The sequence below is a fragment of the Diadema setosum genome, chromosome 4 (genome assembly GCF_964275005.1).
Source record: "Diadema setosum chromosome 4, eeDiaSeto1, whole genome shotgun sequence".
In the NCBI taxonomy this organism is placed as follows: domain Eukaryota; kingdom Metazoa; phylum Echinodermata; class Echinoidea; order Diadematoida; family Diadematidae; genus Diadema; species Diadema setosum.
Window position 1 is genome coordinate 32652298 of NC_092688.1, and position 26630 is coordinate 32678927.

General features: G+C 40.1%; 1 protein-coding gene across 1 annotated transcript in view; it reads left to right on the plus strand.

Moving 5' to 3' along the window:
- The window catches only part of LOC140228021 (uncharacterized), a 30317-nt gene extending 6593 nt beyond the window's left edge, over window positions 1–23724 (plus strand). The window contains exons 5-21 of the mRNA XM_072308417.1: window positions 2382–2507; window positions 3354–3519; window positions 5425–5550; window positions 6071–6163; window positions 6637–6857; window positions 7503–7614; window positions 7845–7966; window positions 8749–8962; window positions 9293–9455; window positions 9859–10048; window positions 11008–11156; window positions 13585–13688; window positions 14248–14464; window positions 16723–18657; window positions 19288–19359; window positions 20615–21305; window positions 22188–23724. Coding sequence (XP_072164518.1) covers window positions 2382–2507; window positions 3354–3519; window positions 5425–5550; window positions 6071–6163; window positions 6637–6857; window positions 7503–7614; window positions 7845–7966; window positions 8749–8962; window positions 9293–9455; window positions 9859–10048; window positions 11008–11156; window positions 13585–13688; window positions 14248–14464; window positions 16723–18657; window positions 19288–19359; window positions 20615–21305; window positions 22188–22314 — 4828 coding nt within the window. The 3' untranslated portion in view covers window positions 22315–23724. The remainder of the gene's footprint in view (window positions 1–2381; window positions 2508–3353; window positions 3520–5424; window positions 5551–6070; window positions 6164–6636; window positions 6858–7502; window positions 7615–7844; window positions 7967–8748; window positions 8963–9292; window positions 9456–9858; window positions 10049–11007; window positions 11157–13584; window positions 13689–14247; window positions 14465–16722; window positions 18658–19287; window positions 19360–20614; window positions 21306–22187) is intronic.
- The last annotated feature ends 2906 nt before the right edge of the window (window positions 23725–26630 follow it).

Genomic DNA, 26630 nt, shown 5'->3' on the forward strand with positions numbered 1-26630 from the left:
GGCTGTAATCTTTTATGATGAACGCGCCAATATGGGTTGAAAATGTGTCCTTTATTTTTTTCTCTTCGCATTTCGTAAATGCGTTCTTAAAAAATATACGCCACGACCAAAAATCATAATTCTTTTTGCGCCTATTGTCTCCTCAAACTTCAACGGGATTGCGATGATTTTATGAATTATTATTCGGCTATAATCTTTATCATGCACGCGCCAAAACGGGTTGAAAATGTGTCCTGTATTTTTCTCCCAATAATCTCTTCACATATCGTATACATGCGTTCTTAAAAGGTAGGCCTACGACACGGCCGAATTCACGGTCCTTTTAGCGCCTATTTCTACATTAAATATCAGCGGGATTGCGATATTTCATTGATTGTTTCGGCTGTAATCTTTTGTGATACACGCGACAGAAGGGTTGAAAATAAGTTCTTTATTTTTCTCCCGATAATCTCTTCACATTTGTGAATGCGTTTTCAAAATTATACACTGCACGCAGGGCCGAATTCGAGATTCTTTTGCGCCTATTATTGTTTACTCAAATTTCAACGGGATTGCGATAATTTCATGAATTACTCTTTGGCTGTAATCTATATGATGCAAGCGCCAAAAGGGGTTGAAAATGTGTACATTATCTTTATCCCGCTAATCTCCTACCATTTAGTACATGCGTTGTTAAAAGGTATACGACACGGCCGAATTCACGATCCTTTTTGCGTCTATTTCTACCTCAAATATCAGCGGGATTGTGGCGAATTCATGAATTACTTCGGATGTAATCTTTTGTAATGCACGCACCAGAAGGGGTGTGTCCTTTATTTTTCTCCCGATAATCTCGTTGCATTTGTGCAACTGACACGGCATGCAGGACTGGATTCAAGATCTTTTTTGCGCCTATTTATTTCCTCAAATTTCAACGGGTTTGCGTTGATTTCATGAATTGTTATTCGGCTGTAATCTTTTATGATGCACGCACCAAATTAATATGTCCTTATTTTTTTTTCGTACTTGTATGAGCTTTTGAAAGGTGTACGACGCGGCCGAATTCATGATCCTTTTTGGGACGATTTCTACCTGAAATATGTAAGCGGGACTGCGATGATTTCATGATTTTTTTTTTCTCCCTTGTATTATCTCTTTACATTTTTTTAAGGGCCGATTTCGTGATCCTTTTCGCGCCTATCTTCATTATGAGACCATTCTGAACGAATGAAAATATTCATTTACTGTATCGCTGAATATAGAATATGTTTTTACTTTTTCTAAAAATCGGCACAAGTAAAATAGTTCTAACATGTCAACTGCCACGCAGCAGCGAAGCCGGGATCGGATCGATCTTGCGTTAAAAAAAAAAAAAAAAAATCATGAGTAAAATGACCCAGAAATGCGTGCGCTTCTATCAATTCTTCTTGTCTGGCATGACCGCCGATCGCAAGCAAACGAACAAACAAAACGGGATCGGGGAAACAATCCATGCATTTCAACAGTTACATTGTACCGTACATCCTTTGCATGTATTGCATAGCATGGCAGTGCGTGAGCAGCGCCAATGCGCAAGCGAGCGCGAATAACTGGTCGACTGCTAGTGCTCAATTACAAATTGCACCGGTAGACATATTCGAAAACTTGCGTAAAACGTGTTGAACAATGCGATATTTTGCATTCTGTTTCTCCCTGATCGGGGCTGATCTTTTTCTTTCTACTGACCCCGCCAATGCTTTTTTTTTACTGGTCATGTCGGACCGGTAACTTGTGGATTTCCTGAAAAGTTACCGGTCCGACAGTGACTTTTGCCGGTCTTGACCGTCGGACCGGCGCCAGTGTGCAGCCCTGCCAAAACTCTACATTTATATAGTAAACTTGAAAAGAGGCTGGGATATTGATGCTAAGGACAAGTATTGAATATCCAGGTATGATACTGTACCTTTTCCACAGATTCAACTGTAGGTATTTTCTACACTCAGCACTCACAAGTTTCAACGACAATGGCACTGAAACACTGGCGTAATTGTTAACATGTTTGTGTTGTTATCATTGATTGTATATTTGTACCTGTAATTCACAAATTGATAAATCCTAGATATTCAAGCAAATAAGTTTACTATAACTTTCCAGTGGAAAAAAAAAAGTGGAATGTCACCAAAACATCGGAATTGTATCTCCATGGTACATGCAACTCCTGTTATACATTGTAACAAAATCCTTGGGACCAAATGTTTTCTTGCGTTCTATCGAAATTTTGTCATACCCGAACAAATAGAGTACATAAAAATTCACAGATAATAGTTAGGGACCTGAATTTCTACTTCATTGTAACAAAATTTTGTTATAACCATGTTCATTTATTATGAAAGCGCACTGCACTGCTTTTTATTTCTCTATAGCCTGGGAAAGACTGTCCAGGTTGTTGCCTTCCTGAGTGGCTTGTTTGACATGGAGCAAGTGAGCAGTGTTCTCATTGTGGTACCAGTGGCTCTAGTCATCAACTGGCAACGAGAATTCAAGAATTGGTAACTTTTTACCTTGATGTTTTTCTTTTCTCGTAGAACATGTTGAATGCAATGATAACTACAAGGCTTAGTTGTTATTGTTGTTGTTGTTTTTTTTTTGTCCTGTGCCATTTGTAGATGGGGAAGCTGTTCTTTTTTCATATGCATATTATATTTAAAAATATGTACTATTCCTGCACATGCTTAATGTAGGTCAAGAGTGGGTGCTTCCTTTTGCACACATCAAGAAGTAGCTGCTACTTGAATGTTAAAATGATAATAACCAGAGACAGCAATGATAATTGCCGTTTCAGATAACACATTCATTTCTTGAGTTTTGATCAACTGCAACTTATGATACAGCAGTTTCAGAAATGTATGAGAGTACTATTTGTCATTAGAATTATATATCGATTTTATTCATTAAAATTTTGTAGGTCCTATTTCTCATTTGTCAATCCCTTAATTTTCTGCAATCCTGTTATTTGATGAAAAGACTGGTGTAAGTCTAATTTGAAAATGTTTGCCTGAATTTATCTTTCAAATTTAAATTTTTGATGTGTAATTCAAGTTTGGTGGGTATTGTTACAGTGTTCCCACCACTGCTACTATCCCTTTGTATATCACTCCACCACGGCTTCCAGACGGAAAACCCAATCAATGATCTGTGTTCCTCAAGAAAAAATGTTTCTCACACGGTTTCCTCCTGGGATATGGCATATTTATCGTAAGAAAATTATAAAGAGGGGTTACTTGTGCTTATTTGGAAGCTGGAGGGCTAGGTGATGACTTTAGATGGGATTAATGGCTAGGATGCTTTGATGGAAATAAATAGGATTGACTGTCCCATCTCACCCTTGTGACCAGGGCCCCAGGCATCGGTGTGTACGCCTTCCATGGTGCCAGCAAGAAGGAGCGGGAGAGGCTGCTGGAGAGAGTGCAACGAAGGGGCGGGGTCCTGATGGTCAGCTACGGCCTGGTCATGACGTGCTGGGAGCAGATCAATCACCACCATGGGGCAGAGTTTGTATGGGTGAGAGGCGGCTGCTATCTTTGTTTTGTCTTGAAGGAAGACTAGTATCATTTTTATGTATACTTTGTTAGGATTCAGCAGACACCACGTGGCAGAGTGTGTATTGATGAGAGGGGAGTATCTTGTCTAGTCTTGATAAACAGAAGTTACATGCATTAACCAAATTACTTGGGCTCATGTGACATCTGGATTGCCATCAAATCGTGATAAGCTTGAAGCAAGGCGCATAGAAAGTGTTTTTATGCCTCCGCCACGTAGTGGTGCCGGAGGCATTATGTTTTCGGGTTGTCCGTCCGTCCGTCCGTACGTACGTCCGTCCGCTTTCGTTTACGCGATAACTTGAGTAATATTTACTGGAATTTTACCAAACTTGGTCCAAGTATGAAGTATGATGGGGCAATGATTTGATTAGATTTTAGGTGAAATCGGCTAAAGGTCAAAGGTCAAAGGTCAAGGTCAAATCATGAAATTTATCCGTTTACGCGATAACTCAAGACTGTATGGAGCAAATTTCACCAAACTTTGTTGGAGGATGATGTATGATGGGACAATTACTTGATTAGGTTTTTAGTGAAACAGGACCGAGGTCAAAGGTCAAAGATCAAGGTCAAATCCTAAAATTTATCTGTTTACGTGATAACTCAAAACTGGATGAAGCAGCTTTCACCAAACTTGGTCCAAGGATGATGTATGATGGGACAATTAGTTGAGTAGATTTTAGTGACATTGACAAGAGGTCAAAGGTCAAGGTCAAATGCTAAAAATGTTGCTATTTCCCCCATATCTATGCAATGCCCGCAGTTATTTTCTTGAAACTTAGTGTAGACATGTACTACTGCATAAAGATTCTCCAGAGAGAGTTTCATGTCATAAGGTCAAAGGTCAAAAGGTCAAAGGTTAGGTGAAAATGTTGCAATATCACTTTTCTCACAAATGGTTCAATGTATCTTCATGGAACTTGGTACATATGCATGTACTGACTGGCAGGGATTATCTAGGGAATTTAGGGGTCATGGGTCAATAGTCAGGGGTCAATGGTCAAGATCAACTCCTCAAAATGTTACTATTTCTCTCATATATATGCAATGATTGCATTATTAGTTTTAAAATTTAATATATGTACATGTATTACTTAATGGAGATTCTCTTGGAAATTTCCAGCCAGAAGGTCAAAGGTCAAAGGTTAAGGGTCAAAGGTTAGGTTTAAATGAAAAAAAAAATATTTTGTACTGTAATTACACTCTTTCTTCATACCTTGAAAATTATACTCAATGCATAAACTTATAATAAGGTCGGTCAGAAGTCAAGTAAAAATTTTCAATTCCCCAAATATGTGTACCTGCACTCTTTGATAGACAATTATAGCAAACCCAGTTCGTGGAAAGTGAACATTCAAGATATTTCCGATAAACCTGTTTTTTCGATATTTTGCCAGTTACTAGTATGTGAAACTGTCATCACACATTGTGAAGACATTGTACTATACACCTATTGGGAGAATCATGCATTATGGCGGAGGCATCAGTCGCCGTAGCGACATTTCTAGTTATCTTTGCGATCCTCTGTTTGATGAAGACAGTTTTGTAATGTAAATCCTGTGACTGCGTGTGAGGCTTGCTTTTGTCATTACCTTTCACAGAGTAATAATATGACAGCACAATGTTCAGCCAACAGGAATGTTACAGATTTTGCTTATTAAAACCCAAGAACAGAACACACACTCCCTGGTAAATCTTTTATCTCTAAATGTACCATGCTCTCACTTTCATTTGACGTTGTTGTAATATCTGTCATATAGCCAAGAGTGCAAAAGATGTAATTCTGTTATTTCCAAAATTTCCTTGTTCAATAAAGAGAAAATGATCGAGAAATGTAGGACAACAAATGTACTTTTGTCTCATGTAGGATTATGTGATCTTGGATGAGGGTCACAAGATCAAGAACCCCAACAAGACGACCAAGGCTGTCCACGCCATTTCCGCCACCCACAGGTTCATTCTCACTGGCACACCCATCCAGAACAATCTCAAGGTCAGTTGGTGTCAAAGGTCACACAAACTTTGTAAATTTATCTTGGAAATTGTGGCAAGAGAAGTTAAGCACTGGAAGTTCCCAAAATATGGACAGTCTTTCAATAACTTCAACTACATCCCTGTTCTTGATGACCAAGGTAAATGTGAATACTTAGGGTAGTCATAGTATTTAAATTGCATCAGTTGTCTTTAAAGTTTTCATTACACAACATCGTTTAGTTTTATTCATCAGTATACCATTGTCATTCTTGTGTTTGTGTTTGTATTTTTTTTTTTTTTTTTTTTGAGAGGAGGGGCTGGTGATCAGAAGAGGGGCTAGAGACTCATCAATTTTTTTTTTAAAGAATTTGCCTTTCTGATCAGGAAAGGGACTTATTTGCAACACCCCAGAACAAAGAATGAAACAATCAATGGAGAACTAAATGTTCAGTGTAGCACTTCAGTGTACAAAGATACAAGAGAGGTTTAATAGTCTTAAAATTGTGATTATTCTTTCTTGGTTTATGCCTTGTTTCCAGGAGCTCTGGTCTCTCTTCAACTTTGTGACCCATGGTACCCTGCTCGGCACACAGCAGACATTCAGGGCAGAGTATGACAACCCCATCACACGGGTGAGAGAACTCAGCAACTCTTTCCACTTCTGACATTCTTTGTTTGGCACTCAATACAGATGTCTATGAATAATTAATATTAATGAGTATATGGATGTACTGCGAGTAAGTTATTTCATAACGAGTCTACATGATCTCGGCTTTTTTTTCTTTCTTATTTGCAAGGTTGAAAGTATGTAAGCAAACTGCAGACAGTGTGGCAGATTGTAAACCTGCTGTTCAGTTATATTTGCATTCTTTTTAAAAGAAAACTATTCTGTGTAGAATCACCCATTCAATCTGTTGCAAATGTACAAACAGTAATTTTTTCCATACAGTAGAATGCCATGAATTGAATGATTGAATAGAAAAGGATCTGTAAAGTTCATACCAAGTGGGTTCAGTGAAGGTGACTTCCTCTCTATGGCTGATGGTAGCAATAAATTTGAACAAGTGCTTGATGGTTTTATGCGCCTGACACGTCGTTCTCCTAGGCCAGGGAGAAAGATGCCACTGCCAGTGAGAAGTTGCTAGGTAACGAGATGGCAGAGAGCCTGCGGCTCCTGATAGCCCCGTACTTCCTGCGGAGGACCAAGGCAGACGTCCTGGAGAACAAGGGGGACCGGGAACAGGGAGCGGAGAGGGCGGATGACAATGACGAGACAGACAGCGTCACGAGTGGTTCCACCAGAGATGGGAGATCATTGTCCCCACAGTGAGTATTATGTCTTCTTCACATCATTTTTTGTTGTGACTTATATCACCATTCTACAGAGGGTGGGACCTTTGAAAGACCAACAGGAGACACCCCTCCCCCCCCCAAAAAAAAAAAAAAGAATAAAAATGACAGATCTGTTAACAATCTTTTAGTGAACTTGCAATGCTGTTCAAGGTCTTATATGATCTCTCAACTATCTTTCAGTGAACTCTCTGGTCTCCGTGGTGTCCAGTAAATTTTGAACTGGTTTGAAATAGCCTCGCAGTGATTTCTGAGGGAAGCCATCTTTCAGTGGTCTTTCAGCGATCTCCCACAACCACTGAACAGTCTCATTGGTCTTTTAATGATCTCTCAAGGTATCTCAATAAATTGTCATGAACTCCTGTTGGTTGCAACAGGTCTCTCAAAGATCATGGTTCTTCAGAGGTCTCACATAGATCTTGGTCAGTCTCTCAGAGATCTCAGTTGGTCTTTTGGGGATCTCCACTGGTCTGTCAGAATAGCTCTGAGTGATCTCTAGTAGTCTTGTTGGTTTTTCAACAAATGCTCAGGGATGGTCAAGGTTGCTTGGAGGTCTCAGTGGAATTTGCTGAAAATTGAAAAGATTGTGATGTGTTGTATCACTTTGATGTTTATATACAGGAATGTCATCCCATCCTTGACCCGTAAGAATGACTTGATTGTGTGGTTGTCGCTGACTGATACGCAGGTCCAGATCTACCAAGACTTCATCAGCCTGGACAGGGTCAAAGAGGTATGTGATAACCCTTTACTGTCATGAAGTGTTTTGTTTGACAGATTTGTTGGACAAGTTTGCTCTCAGTCACTCAGATGCAAGGATTTCAGTAGCTTATAACAGTTTGTCGGAAAAAAATATCTGAGAAAACATTTCATGAAATGCCCCGCACACTAGCACCAAACTTGAAATCACCCATATTGTGGAAAGTTTTTGATTGCTTGTCTTGCTGCCATTTTCCTGCTCAGCTGCTCATGACCAAGCGCTCACCGTTGGCCGAACTGACCATCCTGAAGAAACTGTGCGACCACCCACGCCTTCTGTCGAAGAGAGCCTGCAGGCAGCTGGGCCTTGAGATGTCTGAAGAAGGGTAAGACAGGACCACTGTAGTCTGACTCGATAGAGATGTAGCCAAAGTTGTAGCATACCTGGAGAAAAATCTGGTGTTACTCTCGAACGACACTGCCAATTTTGTAATGAAAGTAATGAAAACTCCTGTTTTCCTGATGACAGATGATGCCAAAGTTGACTGATCATAAAAACAGAACAAAAAATACACAAAGCTTAACCTGCCAAGCCTTTTCTTCAGTATTCAGTAATCCATCCAAACCTGCCCAGTTGTACTGTTGGCAAGTCCATTCAGGTGAAGCCAAAATCCTGCAGGACAGCCATGGTGACGCAATAGGGACTGGTAGGATGAGGCAATCTCTATTCATTGACAATTACTTTCCAGACATCTGTGCAAATTAACAGAGAAAACTCTCCGGTATGCATGCCCAATGGTGAACAAAACACAGAAAGGGTTGAAGGGCACCTTGAAAGAACTTGACTGTTAACCCATTGAGGATGGGCTAATTTTGCTACAACATGCATTTCCCATAGACACCTGCCCAAGTATACTCGGGATTGTCCTCAATGGGTAAAGTACCAGACACCATCTTGATTATCCAGGATCTCCAATCATCCCACCATGTAGATCTGTGCAATGTGTCCAAAGAGGAGGCAAAATAGGACTTGCAGCTAACCAGCAATGATGAAGAAATGCCAGAGTGATTAATTGTTGGTGATCGTTGAAAGTTGCATGAGAGTTCATTGATTCATACTGTTAGTATTTTCAATAATTTCGTCTTTTTTTTTCCTCTTCTTCGAAAGACATGATGAGAATAGTGACCCACTCTCCAGTGAGATGGAGAGTGCAGCCACGAACATCCACACCATCGATGACCAGGTGCTCCTCATGGAGTCCGGGAAGCTCCAGTTCCTGGTCCACCTGCTGACCAATCTCCGGGGCGAGGGTCACCGTTGCCTGGTCTTCAGCCAGTCCCGCAAGATGCTGGACATCGTGCAGAAGGTGCTCAGGGCTCGGGTAGGTGTCCCCATTGTTATGACAACTCTTCCCACATCACCTCCTTGGATAATGTCAAAGAGAGGAGGATACCGCTCCAATTCAGGAGTACTAATGATCAATGCAGATTGCCTGGAAATACTTCCTGGTGCCAAATGACATTGTCTGGCAGAAGTATTTAAAACCGTAATGGAATTTCATTATTGAAAGTCTTTTTAACATGTGAAAATGGCTAACTCTGAATGTTCTAGGATAAGCTATCCATGGTATGTGATGGTCACATTTAGTTTGAACTGCAAAAAGTGTAAAAATAACAACTTTGTGTTCCTTTTCCATACCACGATGTCGTAGCACTTCAAACTGATGAGGTTGGATGGAACCATCACCAAGCTAGCAGAGAGGGAGGACATCATCAGCCGTTTCCAAGGCGACAAGTCCTACAGTGTCTTCCTCCTCACCACTCAGGTGGGCGGGGTCGGTCTGACCCTGACTGGAGCTGACAGAGTCGTTATCAGTGAGTAATGTGACGATGATGGAAGATTGCAAAGGGAAAATATTTCGTTGGAATGTGATAAGTATCACCTTGATAAACATAAGTTTATCATTCATCCTGTACTTTGATCCTGTACCCTGACTGAAATGATCAAACAGAGTTGCTTTCGCAAATTTTCACATTTTTAAACCAATATATATATGTTGCATAATTTCTAAACCTTGCTTTTACTTTGCATCAGTGTACTCTAGGTAGGGGCAAATCAGGATTTAAAACAAATTTATGGAGTATGGAATGTCACCAGCATGTGATGAAGTGAATAAGATTGGATGGTTTATGTATCAAGGTTCAAAACATAGCGAAAACTCACCATTACATGATTCATACAGTGATTCAAATAATTCCTTCAAACCTCGACCCACAGTTGACCCCAGCTGGAACCCGGCGACCGACAACCAGGCAGTGGACAGGGCCTACCGCATCGGTCAGACGCGCTCGGTGGTCATCTACCGGCTCATCACGTGTGGGACGGTGGAGGAGAAGATCTATCGGAGGCAGATCTTCAAGGAGTCCCTCACCAAGCAGACTACAGGGAGTTCCAAGAACCCTTACAGGTTTGTCTCTGACTGTCCCACTTGTTTCTTCACTGTAAAAATGCAGGTGGTGTGATTTCTGCCAAGTATAGGAGTTTCTCCGTGGAGGTCTTTTCTTCTGAGCATGATCATAAACCTGTTTTCTATGTGAAGAAGTCACTGGAACTTGTATGCTTTACATTGGGGCTAAGAGGATTACCACACCTCGTCAGACTGCAGATTAAACTGTACAATTATGGCAAGCGAACTTTGCTGAAACCTGATAAGCAAATTGAATGATTTCATATTCTTTGCTCTGGCATTTCTTGTGTTTTGTATAAAGAAATTATAATAATGTTATCATAAATATTATTATGATATCACATTTTCTCACATTTTCACTTTGAGAATGATATTAGAATGATGTTAGATAGTCCGGGAGAAGATGAGCAGTAGTAGAGCACACAATCTTTTTATCTTCATGTGTATTGTTTTTTGTCCCGACTTGGACATGGGAAATAACAGCCAAGGTGAACTGAAGGCATGTATTGTTGATACAGTGTACTACATGACCTACACTTTACCATTTGGAGGATCTTGCCTTTCTCAAGAAATGATAAATTTGTCCTTTCTGCCAAACCTACAAACAACATATCGTTGCTGGGTCGACAAGACCTCGTATCTACAAAATGTCAAATGTTCAGGAGGGCAAAAACACATGGCCACCAAAGCACTGTATCAAATGGAAAAGCCTTTCCTTTAACATGCCATGGTGGCTTCATTTTTGGGGTAAGATAGCTAGGATTTGGACAGGACATTACTTAACTGATTATCTGACCATTTATCCCAAAAAGTCATTTTCACTAAAATTTCAGATAGGAGGTCTTGTCGCGCCAGTGACAATATATTATATCATTAAATTATTTAATGAAAGAGGTATTGGAAATAAGATACATTTTGCAAGTGGTGGCCACATTCTCTGAGCATTCCTAACTCTGCAGGTACTTCACCCGCCAAGAACTACGGGAGCTCTTTGTCTTGGACGACCCCAAGTCATCCAGGACCCAGATGCAGCTGGAAGAGATGCATGCCGCCCAGCGGAAGACAGACACTGAGCTGAATGCACACATTGCCTTTCTATACTCGCTTGGTAAGTTCCCACTGAATGGATGAAAGATATGAACCTTAGCTCTTTGCATGTGATGTTGGAATAAAGTGGGATCTTTCACATTTGCTCTAGAAAATCTTACATTTGGCAGAATGGTTTCCATAATCGTATTATTCCCAGCTTTGTACTTTGTACACCCTTTCATGTGGCAGGCCAGTTCTATAACTATTATATTCCAACTATTGTGTAAGCCCTTTCATTTTGCAGGACAGTTTCAATAACCCTGTTATTCCCAGCTATTAGTACTTTGTTGACCCTTTCATTTTGCAGGCCACTTTCTATAACCCTTTTATTCCCATCTACTTTGTACACCCTTTCATTTGTCAGGCCAGTTTCTGTAACCCTTATATTCCCAGCTACTTTGTACACCCTTTCATTTGGCAGGACAGTTTCTATAACCCTTTTATTCCCAGCTACTTTATACACTCTTTCATTTGGCAGGACAGTTTCTATAACCCTTTTATTCCCAGCTATGTTGTGCACCCTTTCATTTGGCAGGCTAGTTTCTATAACCCTTTTATTCCCAGCTATGTTGTGCACCCTTTCATTTAGCAGGTTAGTTTCTATAACCCTTTTATTCCCAGCTATGTTGTGCACCCTTTCATTTGGCAGGACAGTTTCTATAACCCTTTCATTCCCATCTGCTCTGTACACCCTTTCATTTGGCAGGCCAGTTTCATAACCCATTTATTCCCAGCTACTTTGTACTCCCTTTTATTTGGCAGGACATTTTCTATAACCCTTTTATTCCCAGCTATGTTGGGCACCCTTTCATTTTGCAGGCCGATTTTTATAACCCTTTTATTCCCATCTGCTCTGTACACCCTTTCATTTGGCAGGCCAGTTTCTATAACCCTTTTATTCCCATCTGCTCTGTACACCCTTTTATTTGACAGGCCGATTTCTATAACCCTTTTATTCCCAGCTATTTTGTGCACCCTGTCATTTGGCAGGCCAGTTTCTATAACCCTTTTATTCCCAGCTACTTTATACACTCTTTCATTTGGCAGGACAGTTTCTATAACCCTTTTATTCCCAGCTATGTTGTGCTTCCTTTCATTTGGCAGGCTAGTTTCTATAACCCTTTTATTCCCAGCTATGTTGTGCACCCTTTCATTTGGCAGGTCAGTTTCTATAACCCTTTTATTCCCAACTATTTTGTGCATCCTTTCATTTGGCAGGTCAGTTTCTATAACCCTTTCATTCCCAACTATTTTGTGCATCCTTTCATTTGGCAGGTCAGTTTCTATAACCCTTTTATTCCCAGCTATGTTGTGCACAGTTTCTACAACCCTTTTATTCCCATCTGCTCTGTACACCCTTTTATTTGACAGGCCGATTTCTATAACCCTTTTATTCCCAGCTATTTTGTGCACCCTGTCATTTGGCAGGACAGTTTCTATAACCCTTTTATTCCCAGCTATGTTGTGCTTCCTTTCATTTGGCAGGCTAGTTTCTATAACCCTTTTATTCCCAGCTATGTTGTGCACCCTTTCATTTGGCAGGTCAGTTTCTATAACCCTTTTATTCCCAACTATTTTGTGCATCCTTTCATTTGGCAGGTCAGTTTCTATAACCCTTTTATTCCCAGCTATGTTGTGCACAGTTTCTATAACCCTTTTATTCCTATCTGCTCTGTACACCCTTTAATTTTGCAGGCCTATTTCTATAACCCATTTATTCCCAGCTACTTTGTACTCCCTTTCATTTGGCAGGACATTTTCTATAACCCTTTTATTCCCAGCTACTTTGTGCACCCTTTCATTTTGCAGACCGATTTCTATAACCCTTTCATTCCCATCTGCTCTGTACACCCTTTCATTTTGCAGGCCAGTTTCTATAACCCAGCTACTTTGTACACCTTTTTATTTGACAATTTCTAGGAAATTTTATTCAAACTCGGTTGTTTGACCTTGTTGCAAAATATTCAGAATCTTCTGTGAGACACTCGGTGGAACATTTGATGCGAGTTTAACCCGTTGAGGACGGTTTGATTTTGCTACAACACGCATTTCCCATAGACACCTGCCCGAGTATACTCGGGACTCGTTCTCAACGAGTCCCGATTAATTAATTTCAATTAATGAAAATTGAAAGGGGTCGGATTTACAAGCAGTGACTGATTTGACATGGATTGACTCATAAATCAAGTTAACTTGACATGCTTTTACATCCCAATCAACTGAGGGTCTCTTATTGCTAAAAGTGAAGTGTCTGGGCACGTAAAGGGTTAAGTGAGTGACCTTCACATTTGTACAGACTGTGATCGTGCCCTCACCTCATCCATGGTGAATCTACATCTGATATCAAATGCTGCCAATCATATAGGTGGAAATCTCATCAAGGTAAAGTTCTGCTCAAGAGAACTTGTTGACTTTCCAATGCTTCCCTTCCCAATTTCTTGCCTTAGATATCTTTGGCATCAGCGACCACGATCTGATGTTCTCTCAAGAGGCGCAGGCAGAGCAAAACCACGAGTACGAAGAGGAAGGGAGCCACTACATTCAGCAGAGGGTGAGGATGGCTCAGTTTGAAGGTTGGGCTGTCAGGTTCTTAGGAGCAACACTTGAGCATTCATGAAATTTTGCTCAAAGTTACCGCACCTGTACTTTATGAGGCATTTGCTTTGGTTTGGGTAACTATCTAATCAGATGTTGCACAACTGTCTTATAATTTTACTAATAATATAGATTTAACAGGAGTAATTACAGCAGTAAGACTTGGCATTAGAAGAAGAAGAAAAAAAAAAGTGAACAAATGTATATTTACACTGTACAGACATGATCTTAAAATGCTCTTTAGCATTATAATTGAGTTGTATGCCAGTATGTCCATCCTTTCCAGAATATAATCATGCATATTTCACGCTCAACTTCGGCTCAAGAATTCATGGCAGCTTGATACGTAGTCATAATCTTGAAACAGCATTGTTGCATGTTATATTATCAAGTGACGTTATTTAGTAGCTTTGGTCATCTTTGCAAGTAATGCCACTTAGTATGGTCAGCATAATTGATGCTAGACTCCCCATAGTAAGCAATTGTTGTGTGTGCGTTTTGTTGTACATGAACAGGTCATGAGGGCACAGGAGCTGGTGGCCGCAGAGTCTGACCTGACTCGCAAGCTGAACGACCACATTCAGCGTGGTACCGAGGGGCCCGGTTCGGCCCTCAAGAAGCGCTACTCCATGAACATCAATCGTGAGCGGCTGCAGAGTGAGTGGATGGAGAAGAGTGGGGAGGGCGCCCTCAAACCTCCTCTTGAGGACATTCCCAAATATTACAGACCGGGTAAGTCAAGAGCGAGAGTTGGGTAACTGTCGGTATAAGTGTGAACGTACAAATATGTCCATTGCAGCCACTCAGGGGACACACACACGAAAAGGGGCTTTATGGGTTGCCACTGTAGACAGGTTCAGTGACATATTCAGTGTGGATGTAATGTGACTATGATTAATTTCCAGTCAGAAAAAAACACATGAAGGATTAAACTTTCGTCATGGAATAACTGATATCTGAAGCCCAAAAAGAGACAAAGTTGATAAACAAAAGCAATTGTACAACAACCCAACAGCCTAGAATAAGGAGCTTGATTATACAGACTAGCCCTACATGTCTGATCTTTGTTTGCAAATTCTGCATGTACTGTACACTTCAATCTGCACATAGTTTGTAAAGTTTTACTTGACGGCACATTTCCCCTATAACATAATGATTTACATGGAATGTGCTTTCTCTCATCAGTTACGTTTTTGTGTGCAACAACTTCTGGAATTACATGTAAAGGCCTTTTTTTCTCTCTTACAAGAATAGAGAAGCAAAGAAAACTTGAGGTTGGATGCTTTGTCGTGCTAGACTTATGAAGTCCTTTATCATCATCAAATTTTACAGTCAGTCAATGTCTGAATACTGTACGAGCTGAAATTTTCGCGTACAGATATTTTCGCGAGTTGCTACTAGGAGAACATTTTCAGTTGTTGTTATTTCCGCGGTTCAAAGGCGATTCGCGAAATTCGCGAAAATAAAACCACCGCGAAAATTTCAGCTTGTACAGTATGTGATTAGCAATATGCGAGGTGTGTCAGAAAAGTTCCAGGACTGGTGTCATAAAAGACTTATTTCAAACCTGAACTTCAAACTAAGAGGTTTCACCTTCAAAGTAATCTGTCTTGAGTATGTAACTGTGATCTCAGCTCTCTGCAGCCATCAGATTGTTTTTCTACATAATTTTATACACACATCCTCTGTTTCACGTCGTTCAGCAATGATCACAGAGCAATGAACAAACTAGAAGTCTGTGGTGCGGTTGGGAAAACTCTGTCAGAAGCACTGAGATTGCTGCAGCAAGTGTACGGAGATGAGACGTTGTCATGCACACATGTTTTTGAGTGGTGCAAGAGGTTTAAAGACGGATGAGAGGACATGGAAGATGACCCTGTGAGCAGAAGGCCCTCAACGACCAGGACTGAGGTGATGACTGGTAAACTCTCCCTAGCAAGTCTGGTTTGGTTTCAAGTTTCAAGGCGCTCAATGATGTCTTGGCAAAGTTGCATGCATCGATTCTTCTGGGCATCACTCAGGAGTTTGGGCACCATCTTTGTGCAGATTTTCCGCATGTCTAGATCTTCAGTGAAGATCTTCCAGATGTCCCAATTCATGCCAAGCTCATTTGCTATCATTCGAACAGTCTGCCGACGATCGCCACGCACCATCTGCCCGACGTGCTCAATGTTGACCTCAGTCCTGGTCGTTGAGGACCTTCCGCTCCTATGGGGTCATCTTCCACATTTTCTAATCCTTCTTTAAACCTCTTGCAACACTCAAAAGCAAGTGTGCATCACCTCCGTAGACTTGCTGCAGCACTTTCAGCGCTTCTGACAGAGTTCCCCAACCCTACTCGAAACTTCAAATTTGTTTATTGCTCTGTGCTCATTACTGAACGACCTGAAACAGAGGAGGTGTATATAAAATTATGTAGAAAAAAATCTGATGGCTGCAGAGAGCTAAGATCATAGTTACATACTCCAGATAGATTACTTTGAAAATGAAACCTCTTAGTTTGAAGTTTAGGTTTGAAATTAGTTTTCTATGATACCAGTCCTGGGGCCCGTTGCATAAAAGTTACTATTATGGTAACTTTGCCATCCAATGGTAACTACCATGGCAACAATACTCAACAGCCAATCAAAATCAAGAATTCCATGGAAGTTACCACTGGATGGCAAAGTTACCACAATAGTAACTTTTATGCAACAGGCCCCTGGAACTTTTCTGGCACACCTCATACTTATTGGTGCTGTGAGTCAAATTGTGCTTGACAATTTGTCTCATCAATTGAGTTGAAGTAGAAACACACACAACAAATGCATCACGTGACTCTTTTGTATAACTTCTAGGACAAGGTATTTTGTCATGTGTTCTAACAGAAGTGAAAATAGAAGTGAGATCAGTACGCAACACAATACTCTTACATACTTGACCTATTCCAACTTCTTGTACCGTCTTCACAGATTTGTCATGTGCATACTCTTTTCCTCTCAAAAATACAGATGATAGGCCCCCACCTAGAGTTCCAAAGGTTGATGATGCAGTTCAGGAATTAGACCGCACCATGGAAGACCTTACTCTTGATGATACAAGAGGAAGCAGGGCTACGGATGATGGAGACAATGATGATGATGATGACCATTTCCAGGACGACCAACAGGAACTCTCAGTCAAAATTGAGGATTGCCATGAAGATGATGGGCTTGGGGCTGGTAGGAATGGCAGAGAGGAAGATGAGGAGGATCTGGTTATAATTGACACTTCACTCATGTCCAATGAAGAAGACTTTGAGAATGGTTTAGATCCAGTGGGAGATGATGTGAAGAGGCCACCAAGTGTCTTTGTCATTGAGGACAACTCCCGTCCAGGTAGTCGCGTTGGGGACAGGGCATTCATTGAGGAGGATTCTAACCTCTCAATGAGGAGTGTGGATGAGTGGGAAAGAGGAGAAGATGACAACTTGTCAGCTCGACATGTTGACGGTGACGAGGATGGACAGAGTAAATCATGTCAGAATGATGACGATGTCAATTTTGATCTGCACTTCCATCAAGGCTCGCCCAAGTCTCCTTCCGATATGGTGGAAGGACCATGCGGGATGGATGATAATGATGATAGCTATGAGCTGGTAGTGGGGATGAGCCCTCCCAAGCATCTCACTGAGGGCTCAACAGGTTCGCTGCTCACAGGAGAAGGCTCAGATCCTTTTCCTCTAGACATGGCAACATCGAATATAGTCCTTACGTCGGGGAGTGCACTTGCAGACAGTTGTAGTGGACCATCTAAGCATCAGATGCCTTCCGATACAGACAGCTATGGCATGACTGAGTTGGCCAGTGGACGACAGTCGGATGTTCCCTACTTTGATGCAACAAGACAGCTTTCCCTGGAAGAGTCCAAGTCGTTGACTCTCAGCCGTGCTGAGAGCAGGTGCAGTGACGCCAATTCCAGAGGGCACACCATTGAATGGGAAGAAGGAGAAGGGTCCAAAGAACAAATGAGTGATTTTGGATCGAGACTCCAGAGTCAGGCATCATTCCAGAATTGTGACAGAGACTTTGAAGAGTCAGGAAGGAGAGGTTACGAGGCAGTGGATGATGCTGATGGAGACGGGAGTAGCTGTGAGGAGATGGTGGAGGTCTCCATTGCAAGTTTCTGCTGCCAGGCTCAGGATGATATAGGTAGTGTATCTGATGATGCCTGCCTCAGTGGGGCTGATGATGACGGTGGAGCAGATGCACCCATGGAGGCAGATGCTTCCAGAAGTCCTTCTGGCTCCATTGGTGGCAGCAGGAGCAGAGGTTGCGATGAATCCGTGGAGGAATGTGAAGCAAGTGCCGAGGAGAGCTATGTGGCTGTGTCTGTTGCCAGCTTCTGTGTGCAAGCTGAGCCACTAGATACCAGCATGAATGACTGTCCTTCATCTCCCTTGCATGATAGACATGATCAGGAGCCAAAAGATAGGGATGTGCACAAGGGACGGCTGTCTTCATTCGATACATCAAGTATCAGCAAACAAGAGCAGGGAAGTAGCAGGAGGCAGTCAGGTATGGACCAAGCCAAGAATCATGAGGAAAAGTCACCAAGAGAAGGTGATCTTAGAGTGAAGCCATCCATGCCAGACATTGATCTCAATGCAACATCAAGACTCCTTGGTCTAACTTCAGATGACAGCCCATTTGTCGACACATCATCACCAGTGGTTGCTAGGACACGCGGGACCAGGAGGAGACTGGTTTCGGATGATGAAGACGAGGAGGAGGAGGAAGAACGGAGTGAAGGGAAGGTGTCTGTGCCAAACACAGATAGGAATCGCAAGAGAACCCCTTCCAACATCCTGGTTGGTAACAGTGAGGATGAAATGGAGGAAGATGATGGTGAAAGGGCTTCTTCATCTACAGGATGCAAGGACTCTAGACTAAACAGTGCTCTTGAAGGTATGAATCATTCCCATTTTCTGTAACCTCACCCTTCAATCCTTTTGTCTTCCTTATTGATTTTTTTTCTCTACTTCTTTTAAGTGTTGTGTTTCATTATCTTGCTCAAGATCTTTCTGCAGTCTTCATGATATCATCAAAGTAAATGTGCAGTCTTTTGTCCTTATTGTTATCTTTTGCATGGAAGCCGTACATTACAGGTATATCATGAAAATCTTTAGTGAAGAAAACAGAATCACAGAATATCAGCATGTTGGACCATTTAGGGCGGGCTGTCTTCACTGGTCTGAGAAAAACAGATCCTTTCTTCAGTTTGTGTGCGTACATCCTCTAAGATGATACATTAGTACTCAAGGCTGTCTTGCCTCTTACAAACTTCAATCATGATTGGTAACTGTTCCTTTTTTCATGAAAGAATTTCACTAGCTTCACTGTACTGTACCTAGACAACTTTATGACGCCTTTCCCTAATGGGTCACGTCATGGGAATACAGTCTACTCTCTCTCTGTCTCTATCTTTTTCTCTCTCGCTCTCCCTCTTGTAGCATTTTTAGACATTTCCTTTCACTAGATTACAATGTTCTGCACTAACACTTAGGCATTATTTTCTCATTTGTGTCTCTTTCACAGACAGCATGGCTGACTTCATAGTGCAAGATTCTGACATGTCATTTTCAAATGCAGAAGATCAGTCAGTAGCGGGTATGTTTTGTTATTTACATTTTATTAATGCATTGCATGTCTTATCAAACATATATTTACAGTTCTTGAGTGTGAAATAACATGACCTAGGAAAAAAAGTTATCTTTTTTGGAATGTTTTCTCACACTTTCTATAAATGACCTTGTAAAACAATAGTCAGGACAGAAAGCTTAAGTTCTGCTAAAAAAGAAATAAAATCTTTGTACCTACTTTCACATTAAAGTTAATTTTGCACGAAAATTGATGTTGCTATTCCTTGTATCTATATTTCTGGTATTCAAATGTGCAGGTCATACATGTACAAATGTAAGCTAGTGTATTGACCTGTGCTCTTAGTTATATCTTAAAAGGAAAATCAGGGAATCTAATAAAGAAATAATTACCAGTGATTTCTCAATAACTTTCCTCATTCTAATTGTAGGATACACCCACTTGTGCAAGAAGATTTGTATGGGATTAGCATATTCAATATTAACACTAGGAGATTTGCTTATTCCCTAGATAAGGTCACCTACAAGAGAAAAGAATAAAAGTAGCACTGTGGTAAAAATGCCAGGTAGGCTTTCTGGTCCTCAAAATCATATTTCATCACATTGTGTATTTTCCTTCTTCAGTATTGCAATTGTATGCCAGTATCCTTAGCAACAATATAGAAGAAAGATTGCAGTGGTTCTCTCTAAATCTAATAACACATCCTATCTCATGAACACTGTGAAGTTGGCTTAGTTGTAGTCAAGGGCAACAGTTTTATTCAGTTTCATTTTTTTTTTCTTTCCAGCCAAACCTAGAGTTTGCTCTGATTTGTTTTATGAAATCACTCATAATCATCTCCCGCAATTTATACACATGACCAATAAATATCCATTTGAGCTTGTAAAGTGAAGTTACCTTAGTTATATCGAAGGGAATATGATTTTTCTGTATATGCGAAATATTTTGCGAGGTTTTTTTTGTGCAAATTTCACCAGTCTCGTACGCTATTTGCAAATTTCAAAAATATTGGCTCTGATCCCGACATGAATGTGATGTGCATGCATACATTTCTCTATTCATTACTGTACTCCAAAATCTCAAATTTAGCTACTCGCAAAATTGTCAGGAAGCCCCTGATTCGAAATTAGACTCGCCAAATATATGGCAGGTACTGTATTCAGTTTCATTTCTTTTTCCATGCCAAATCCAGAGTTTACTCTGATTTACTACTGTATTTCATGGCATCACTCATTATTATCTTTCATGATCCGTACACTTACAGTGATGAACAGCTCAGTGGACCAAAGCCATGTGGAATCAGCTGAAGAAGAAGAGAGCTCTTTGGCCGAGGATGCTGGGTTGGACACATCAGAGATGGGAGAATGCCATGGGGCAAGAGGGAGACAACAGAGGCAAAGGAAGCAGATATCTAGGGATGATGAGGAAGGTGGTGAGGGAGCGAGGAGCGAGAACAGGGTGAGCGCGGAAGAAGAGGAGGGCATTGGGAAACACCACCAGTTTGGCGGTAGAAAGAAAACCAGGAGATTGGTGGTGCATGATTCAGACGAGGACAGTGAAGATGATGCTGAAGACAATAAAGATAGGGAAGATCGCGGAATGGAGGGAGTGAAGAAACAGTCATGGCAGGGTCATCATGGGATGGATGGCGATGGCGATGATGAGGAGGAGGAGGAGGATGACAGCACCGGAGAGCCGGAGGAGGCAGCTGGAGGAGATGATGAGCCTTCAGGGATGGTCAGACAGAAACTTGACAGTAGGGCAGCAGCATTGGTGCATTCAGGAACAGATGAGGATGATGAAGAGGAAGATGAGGAGGAAGAAGAGGAGGAGGAGGACGAGGACGAGGAGGAACTTGATGGAGAGAGTGATGAATGTGATGATGAGGATGAAGACGAGGATGAATTGAATGATGAGATGAGGGAGAAGTACAAGGAGCTTGTTTATAAGGGAAAGTAAGTACTGCTGTCTTTTCTGGTTTTCAGATAGTGTCAGTCTTAAGTCTCATTTTTTAATGTTGATTACAATATTATTGCAAGCCACAAGACTTTCAAAATCAGACAAGCATTTCGAAAGACTAATGAATTGCAGACAGACAAACAGACCCACTACATAATGATAACACAAGCAAAACTAATAACTAAACAAAGATCTAAACTGAGAACTAAGAACAAAACTGTATGCAGACATAGGCTGATGTCTTAAAGGACAAGCCCACCTTCATAAAAATGTAGAATGAGTGAATGCACCCATATTATTAGAACACATCAGTGAAAGTTTGAGGAAAATCAGATTATTCGTTCAAAAGTTATAAATTTCAAAGTTTCTGTTCAGTCACTGCTGTATGAGAAGACTAATACAGCTTGTGACGTCACATGTGTAGAATGATATAAAGAAAATTCAACACATTCTCACTTTTCTTGCATAATAAAAGAACACTTGACTTGCCTCTTTCAGAAGGCAGGGGGAATAATATTACCCTTAACATACATCAGTGACAAGTCAAGGGAATATGCACTCCAAAAAAAAAAGGGGTCTAATACATGTACTTTATAGTTTAATAGTCTTTAACATGAAAAGTTACTCATTTCAATTTTTCAAAAGTAAATTGCAATCTTAAATGAAAAATTGATTGACAAATACATGTACTTGTACTGTACAATGTTGGAGTTACAGTAGTCAGGACAAAATTTCTAAAAGCATTTTTGATCACAGTATGGCACCAACAAATTGCCCAATACTGTATTGTACAATATATTCCATGTCACACGACAAGTATCTGTCTGTTTATACATTAGTTGATGAACCTTTTATCATTGCATGTGATGCACTTCCAGGTCAAAGTTGGCTGAGGGTAACACGGAAGGTGCCCTGAGGGCTTTCTTGCAGGCTCTCTGCATCGATGGAAGCAGCGAAAAACTCCAGCTGATTGCCCTCAAGCTAAAGATGAAGCTGCAGAAGTGAAAACTCTACTTTATCATGGCATTGACAGTGCTGGACCTTGGAGATATACACATTTTGTGCTCATTAGTCACTCTGCAACACGAGCAACAGGTGTTGCAGTTCTGCCACTGACGAGCAGTGATGTATTGGTTACACTGTGTCTTCATTAGTTTACACATACCTGGGTATAATGCAGATATCGACACCAACTGGAGCAAACCTATCCACGTCGCAGACAATACTATTATTCAATCCAGTGGTCCTGTGAAATGACACTACACAATGTCTATGATGACACTGTACTATTACACCATGGGATATATCGCTGTGTATTCAATATGATGATGTCATTTGATGAAACACTACACTAACACCAGGGGATGACACTTGAAAATGGTGACTGAATAACTCAGTGAATACATTTGAGTTTGGCATCGTGCTAATTCAGTCAAGTGCTTAACAAAGAGCAAATGAAAAGAAGCAATAATGTCTTGCAATGTGGTGAAGAAAATACTGTAAAAGTGGATATTTTCGTGCGACTAATTTTTCGCATTTGGCCGGGTAAGAAGTTTTGCATGTTTTTATTTCCATGGAATCAAGACACCAAGTACAGGAACATATGGCAAGCAAAAATATTTGCGTGCTTTTACTTTCGCACCAGTGTCTGGTTGTGCGAAAATTTCCACTTCTACAGTAATGAGGTCCTGATAAAGGATTGCATGTACACCTGGTCTGTACAGGATAATCTAATTTCTTAAGACGTTGTACAAGTCCCTTAAGGTTCCCTTGGCAAATAGTCAATATCATGTACGTGTGTTATACAGTATCAAAAACCCACTGTATATGTTTCCATGGTTGTATAGGTTTATACTGTTTTATGTTCGGGGAACATAGATTTTATACGAGTGATATACATTGTAGTAGTAAGACCTAACTTTTTTGACAAATCATGTGAAAAATTACTTTTACCCCCCCAAAAAAAAAATCACTCTGGTCCTCATGCACGCATCAAGTTGTCTACAAAAAGGTTGGACATGCTCTATTAAGAAGTCCAATACAAAACATTATTTTCATGGTGAAAGCAAATTCAGTTTTTCTTTCTCAGTTCAGTGTTATGGTGGAAGAACTCTTGGAAATTATGCCACTTACGGTACTTAATACTGCATTTGTAACTGCAATATCAAAGCGATCTGTGCCAGATATTTTCCCATGATTTACGTGATCTGTAATTTTTTTTTTTTTTGCCAGTTTGTAAGGATTAATTAAGCATTTGTGTTTAAGCAATATACTAGGCATATGGTTTTTGTTCTCTTTTTACTGTCAGCAGTGCCAAAATAATCCTTGTCAAAGAGATTGTATAGTTTTAATTGAGATGGGGATTGAGATTTTAACATTTTGCGAGATGATTAGCAACCACTTGTGAAATATTAAAGAGCATACAATTCTAAGAGGAATTCAAATTTTATTTGATGAAAATCGGTTTTTAAATGACTGAGATATCCAAAAAAAAAAGTGAAATAAAGTGGTCCTAATAAAGGGTGGGTCGCACCTTTCATTAGGATCTCTTTGTTTTTGGATATCTCAGCCATTTCAAAACCAATGTTCATCAAATAAACTGAATTTCTCTTAGGATTGTATGTTTTTTCATATTTCACAAGATTTTTCTCATTATCTCACAAAAAAAGTTGGAAACCTGAAGCCCATCTCAGTTAAACTGATGCCATCCCTTTAAGCTGTCGTAAATCATTGTGATACTGTCCATGTTCACATGACACCAATTTCTTTGCCACCCATGCCACAAGTAATTTGACCGCACTTTTAATGATTGGTGACCAAACTCTTCCTCTCATTTTCTACTTGGAATGTATACACTTGTAGTCTTGCTAACAAAGGAAGTGAAACTCCATTATTGTGTTTGGTTTTGTTTTGTTTTCTGACAGAGATATTTGTAAATTCTACACAAAGCTCAAGAGCTTTCATGCTACTGTGCAAAGTGTACACGTTATCTTCAACAGGGAGCAGCAAAACTTTGCCCTTGAAAATTAATTACACTTAGAAGCTGTTACACAGGAAAACCAATCTTGATATAATTACAGGATCTTATGTAATTTATTCTACTTAATCATACTGTTAATGAACATACATTTTACGATAAACATGTATTGTTCCAGTGATGCAGGAGATCCCCTTGTATAACCGGGTGCTGTTCGTTATTCCGAAGGTTCGATATTCCGAAGGTTCGTTATTCCGAAGGTTCGTTAATCCGAAACACACAAATTCCCTATACCTAGAGGTTCGTTAATCCGAAAATGAAAAAGGGTTCGTTAATCCGAACATTTGTGGCGTTATTCCGAAGGTTCGTTATTCTGAAGATTTATTAATCCGAAAATGAAATTCGGAAAAACGAACCTTCGGACTGAAGAGCCTTCGGAATAACGAGCTGTAACCGTATAACCAGCTGTTTGGGACCACTGAAATGTTCTTGTTATGTTATGTACATTGTGGTCCCTTTACAACGGACATGGTTATGACTTATAACAACATTTTGTTCCAACGAAGTAAAAATTCAGCTCCCAGAATCATTATCATGAAATTCTGCCGTGCAAAATTCCCCTCTGTTGTAAAGAAATATCAGTATAGCAAAACAAAATTCTAAGAATTTTGTTATAATGGGTGTCTCCTGTATCTCGCTGTTATATACAACCTCGTAATGCTTTGTAACAAGGTATACTGTATCCTGATATAGGTATATTATTATTGCCTTTGAATCAAACATCTCTCATGAATTTGTTACAGGTCTCTTAAAGTCATATCGATGTAGCATGTTAGAGTTCACATTTCATATATCTGAAGGACATTGTTTGATCAATAGATACTGTATGGTAGTAATAAAGAAATACATGTATATTATGTATCATTGCTCATGTACATGCATCAGTAGGTCAATTCACTGCTACTCTACTTCAGTCAACCTTGCCTAAGTCAAATCTATTTTGACTGAAAAAATAGCTTGTGATGTTGGGCAAGACTCTTGCTTGTTCTGTGGCTGTTATGAGCAACTCTTGTTACGCATCTGTACAGGTATGCTTAACATTTGCATGAAGACAGTAAATATGACACATTATTATTTTGTCAGTACAAATCTGGTCTATTTCCTAAAATAGCATACTGTTTATAATACATGTCCTTGATACTGTTTATAATAATACATGTCCTTGGGTTTCAAAACCAAACAGCCGCCAAAGATACCAACAAATGTATGTGACTGTAATTTTCTCCTTGAGACCTTAGTACATCTTTTATACTGATCTCACTCTGTGTGATATGCCAAGCAAGAAAAAAGGGCAAAAAATTATTGTACTTGGTGTGTCAGCGTATCGTGTAGCACTAGTCAAAAGCAGCAACTAAATGCCACGCCATTAGTTTTTAGATTTGTCATGTTCCACCTTTATCAGCAGCACGAATACTATTGTACACATAATGTCATATCGATACTTTGTCTTCCAGAGCGAACCTTTCTACATGTATAATGTTATGCTGAATTATAAGGCTGTAAGGACTCGTGATGATTATAGTGCCCCAGAATAAGTGTAGGGCTTTTAACATGCATTGCTGCTATTCTGCAAGTTTTCATTTACAGTGTAGTGATTCTAGCAACAATAAAACAAAGATCTTCCTCATTTTGTATTTGAAAAAAGGGGGTCTGTCCCAATATAATTTTCATGCGTCCTTTGTTTAGTTTTTGACTCCTGTTTGTGTTTGTTTATTTGTTTGTTTGCTTGCTTCCAGTGATGAATGTGTTTTTCCATCTAAGAGGTGATACATAGTCAGTTTTCAAAGCAATATACTGCAACATTCAGTCATACCCTTGAAGCAAACAAATGTACAGTGTATTATGAATGTATGTGTCAACAAATTATTTATGCATTCAAATAATGATCAAATGCATCGAGTTGTTTTTTTTTTTTATTGATTGAAAAATTGCCCAACATAGACGTAAATAAAACAAATTTTTCAGTGTTTTAGTAATAGCCACGATAAAACTCTTGGGCAAACATACTCGGGTTGGACAGTAATGGACACCGAGGCTTGAATCAATGACCTGCTGATTTCTACAGTAATATCCACTAGACTGCCGAGCTTCTGCCCGATACAGTAGCCAGTGATGGTTCTAATCTCTTATAGCAACGGGTACTGAGTACATACATAAAAATTTAAGTCGTGCATAAATACATGTGTTTGTGCACGACTTATGTTTTTATGTATGCATATACAAGTGTAAGTGTGTATGCATGTACAGGTATGTATGTTTGTATGTTTGTATATATGTGTTTATG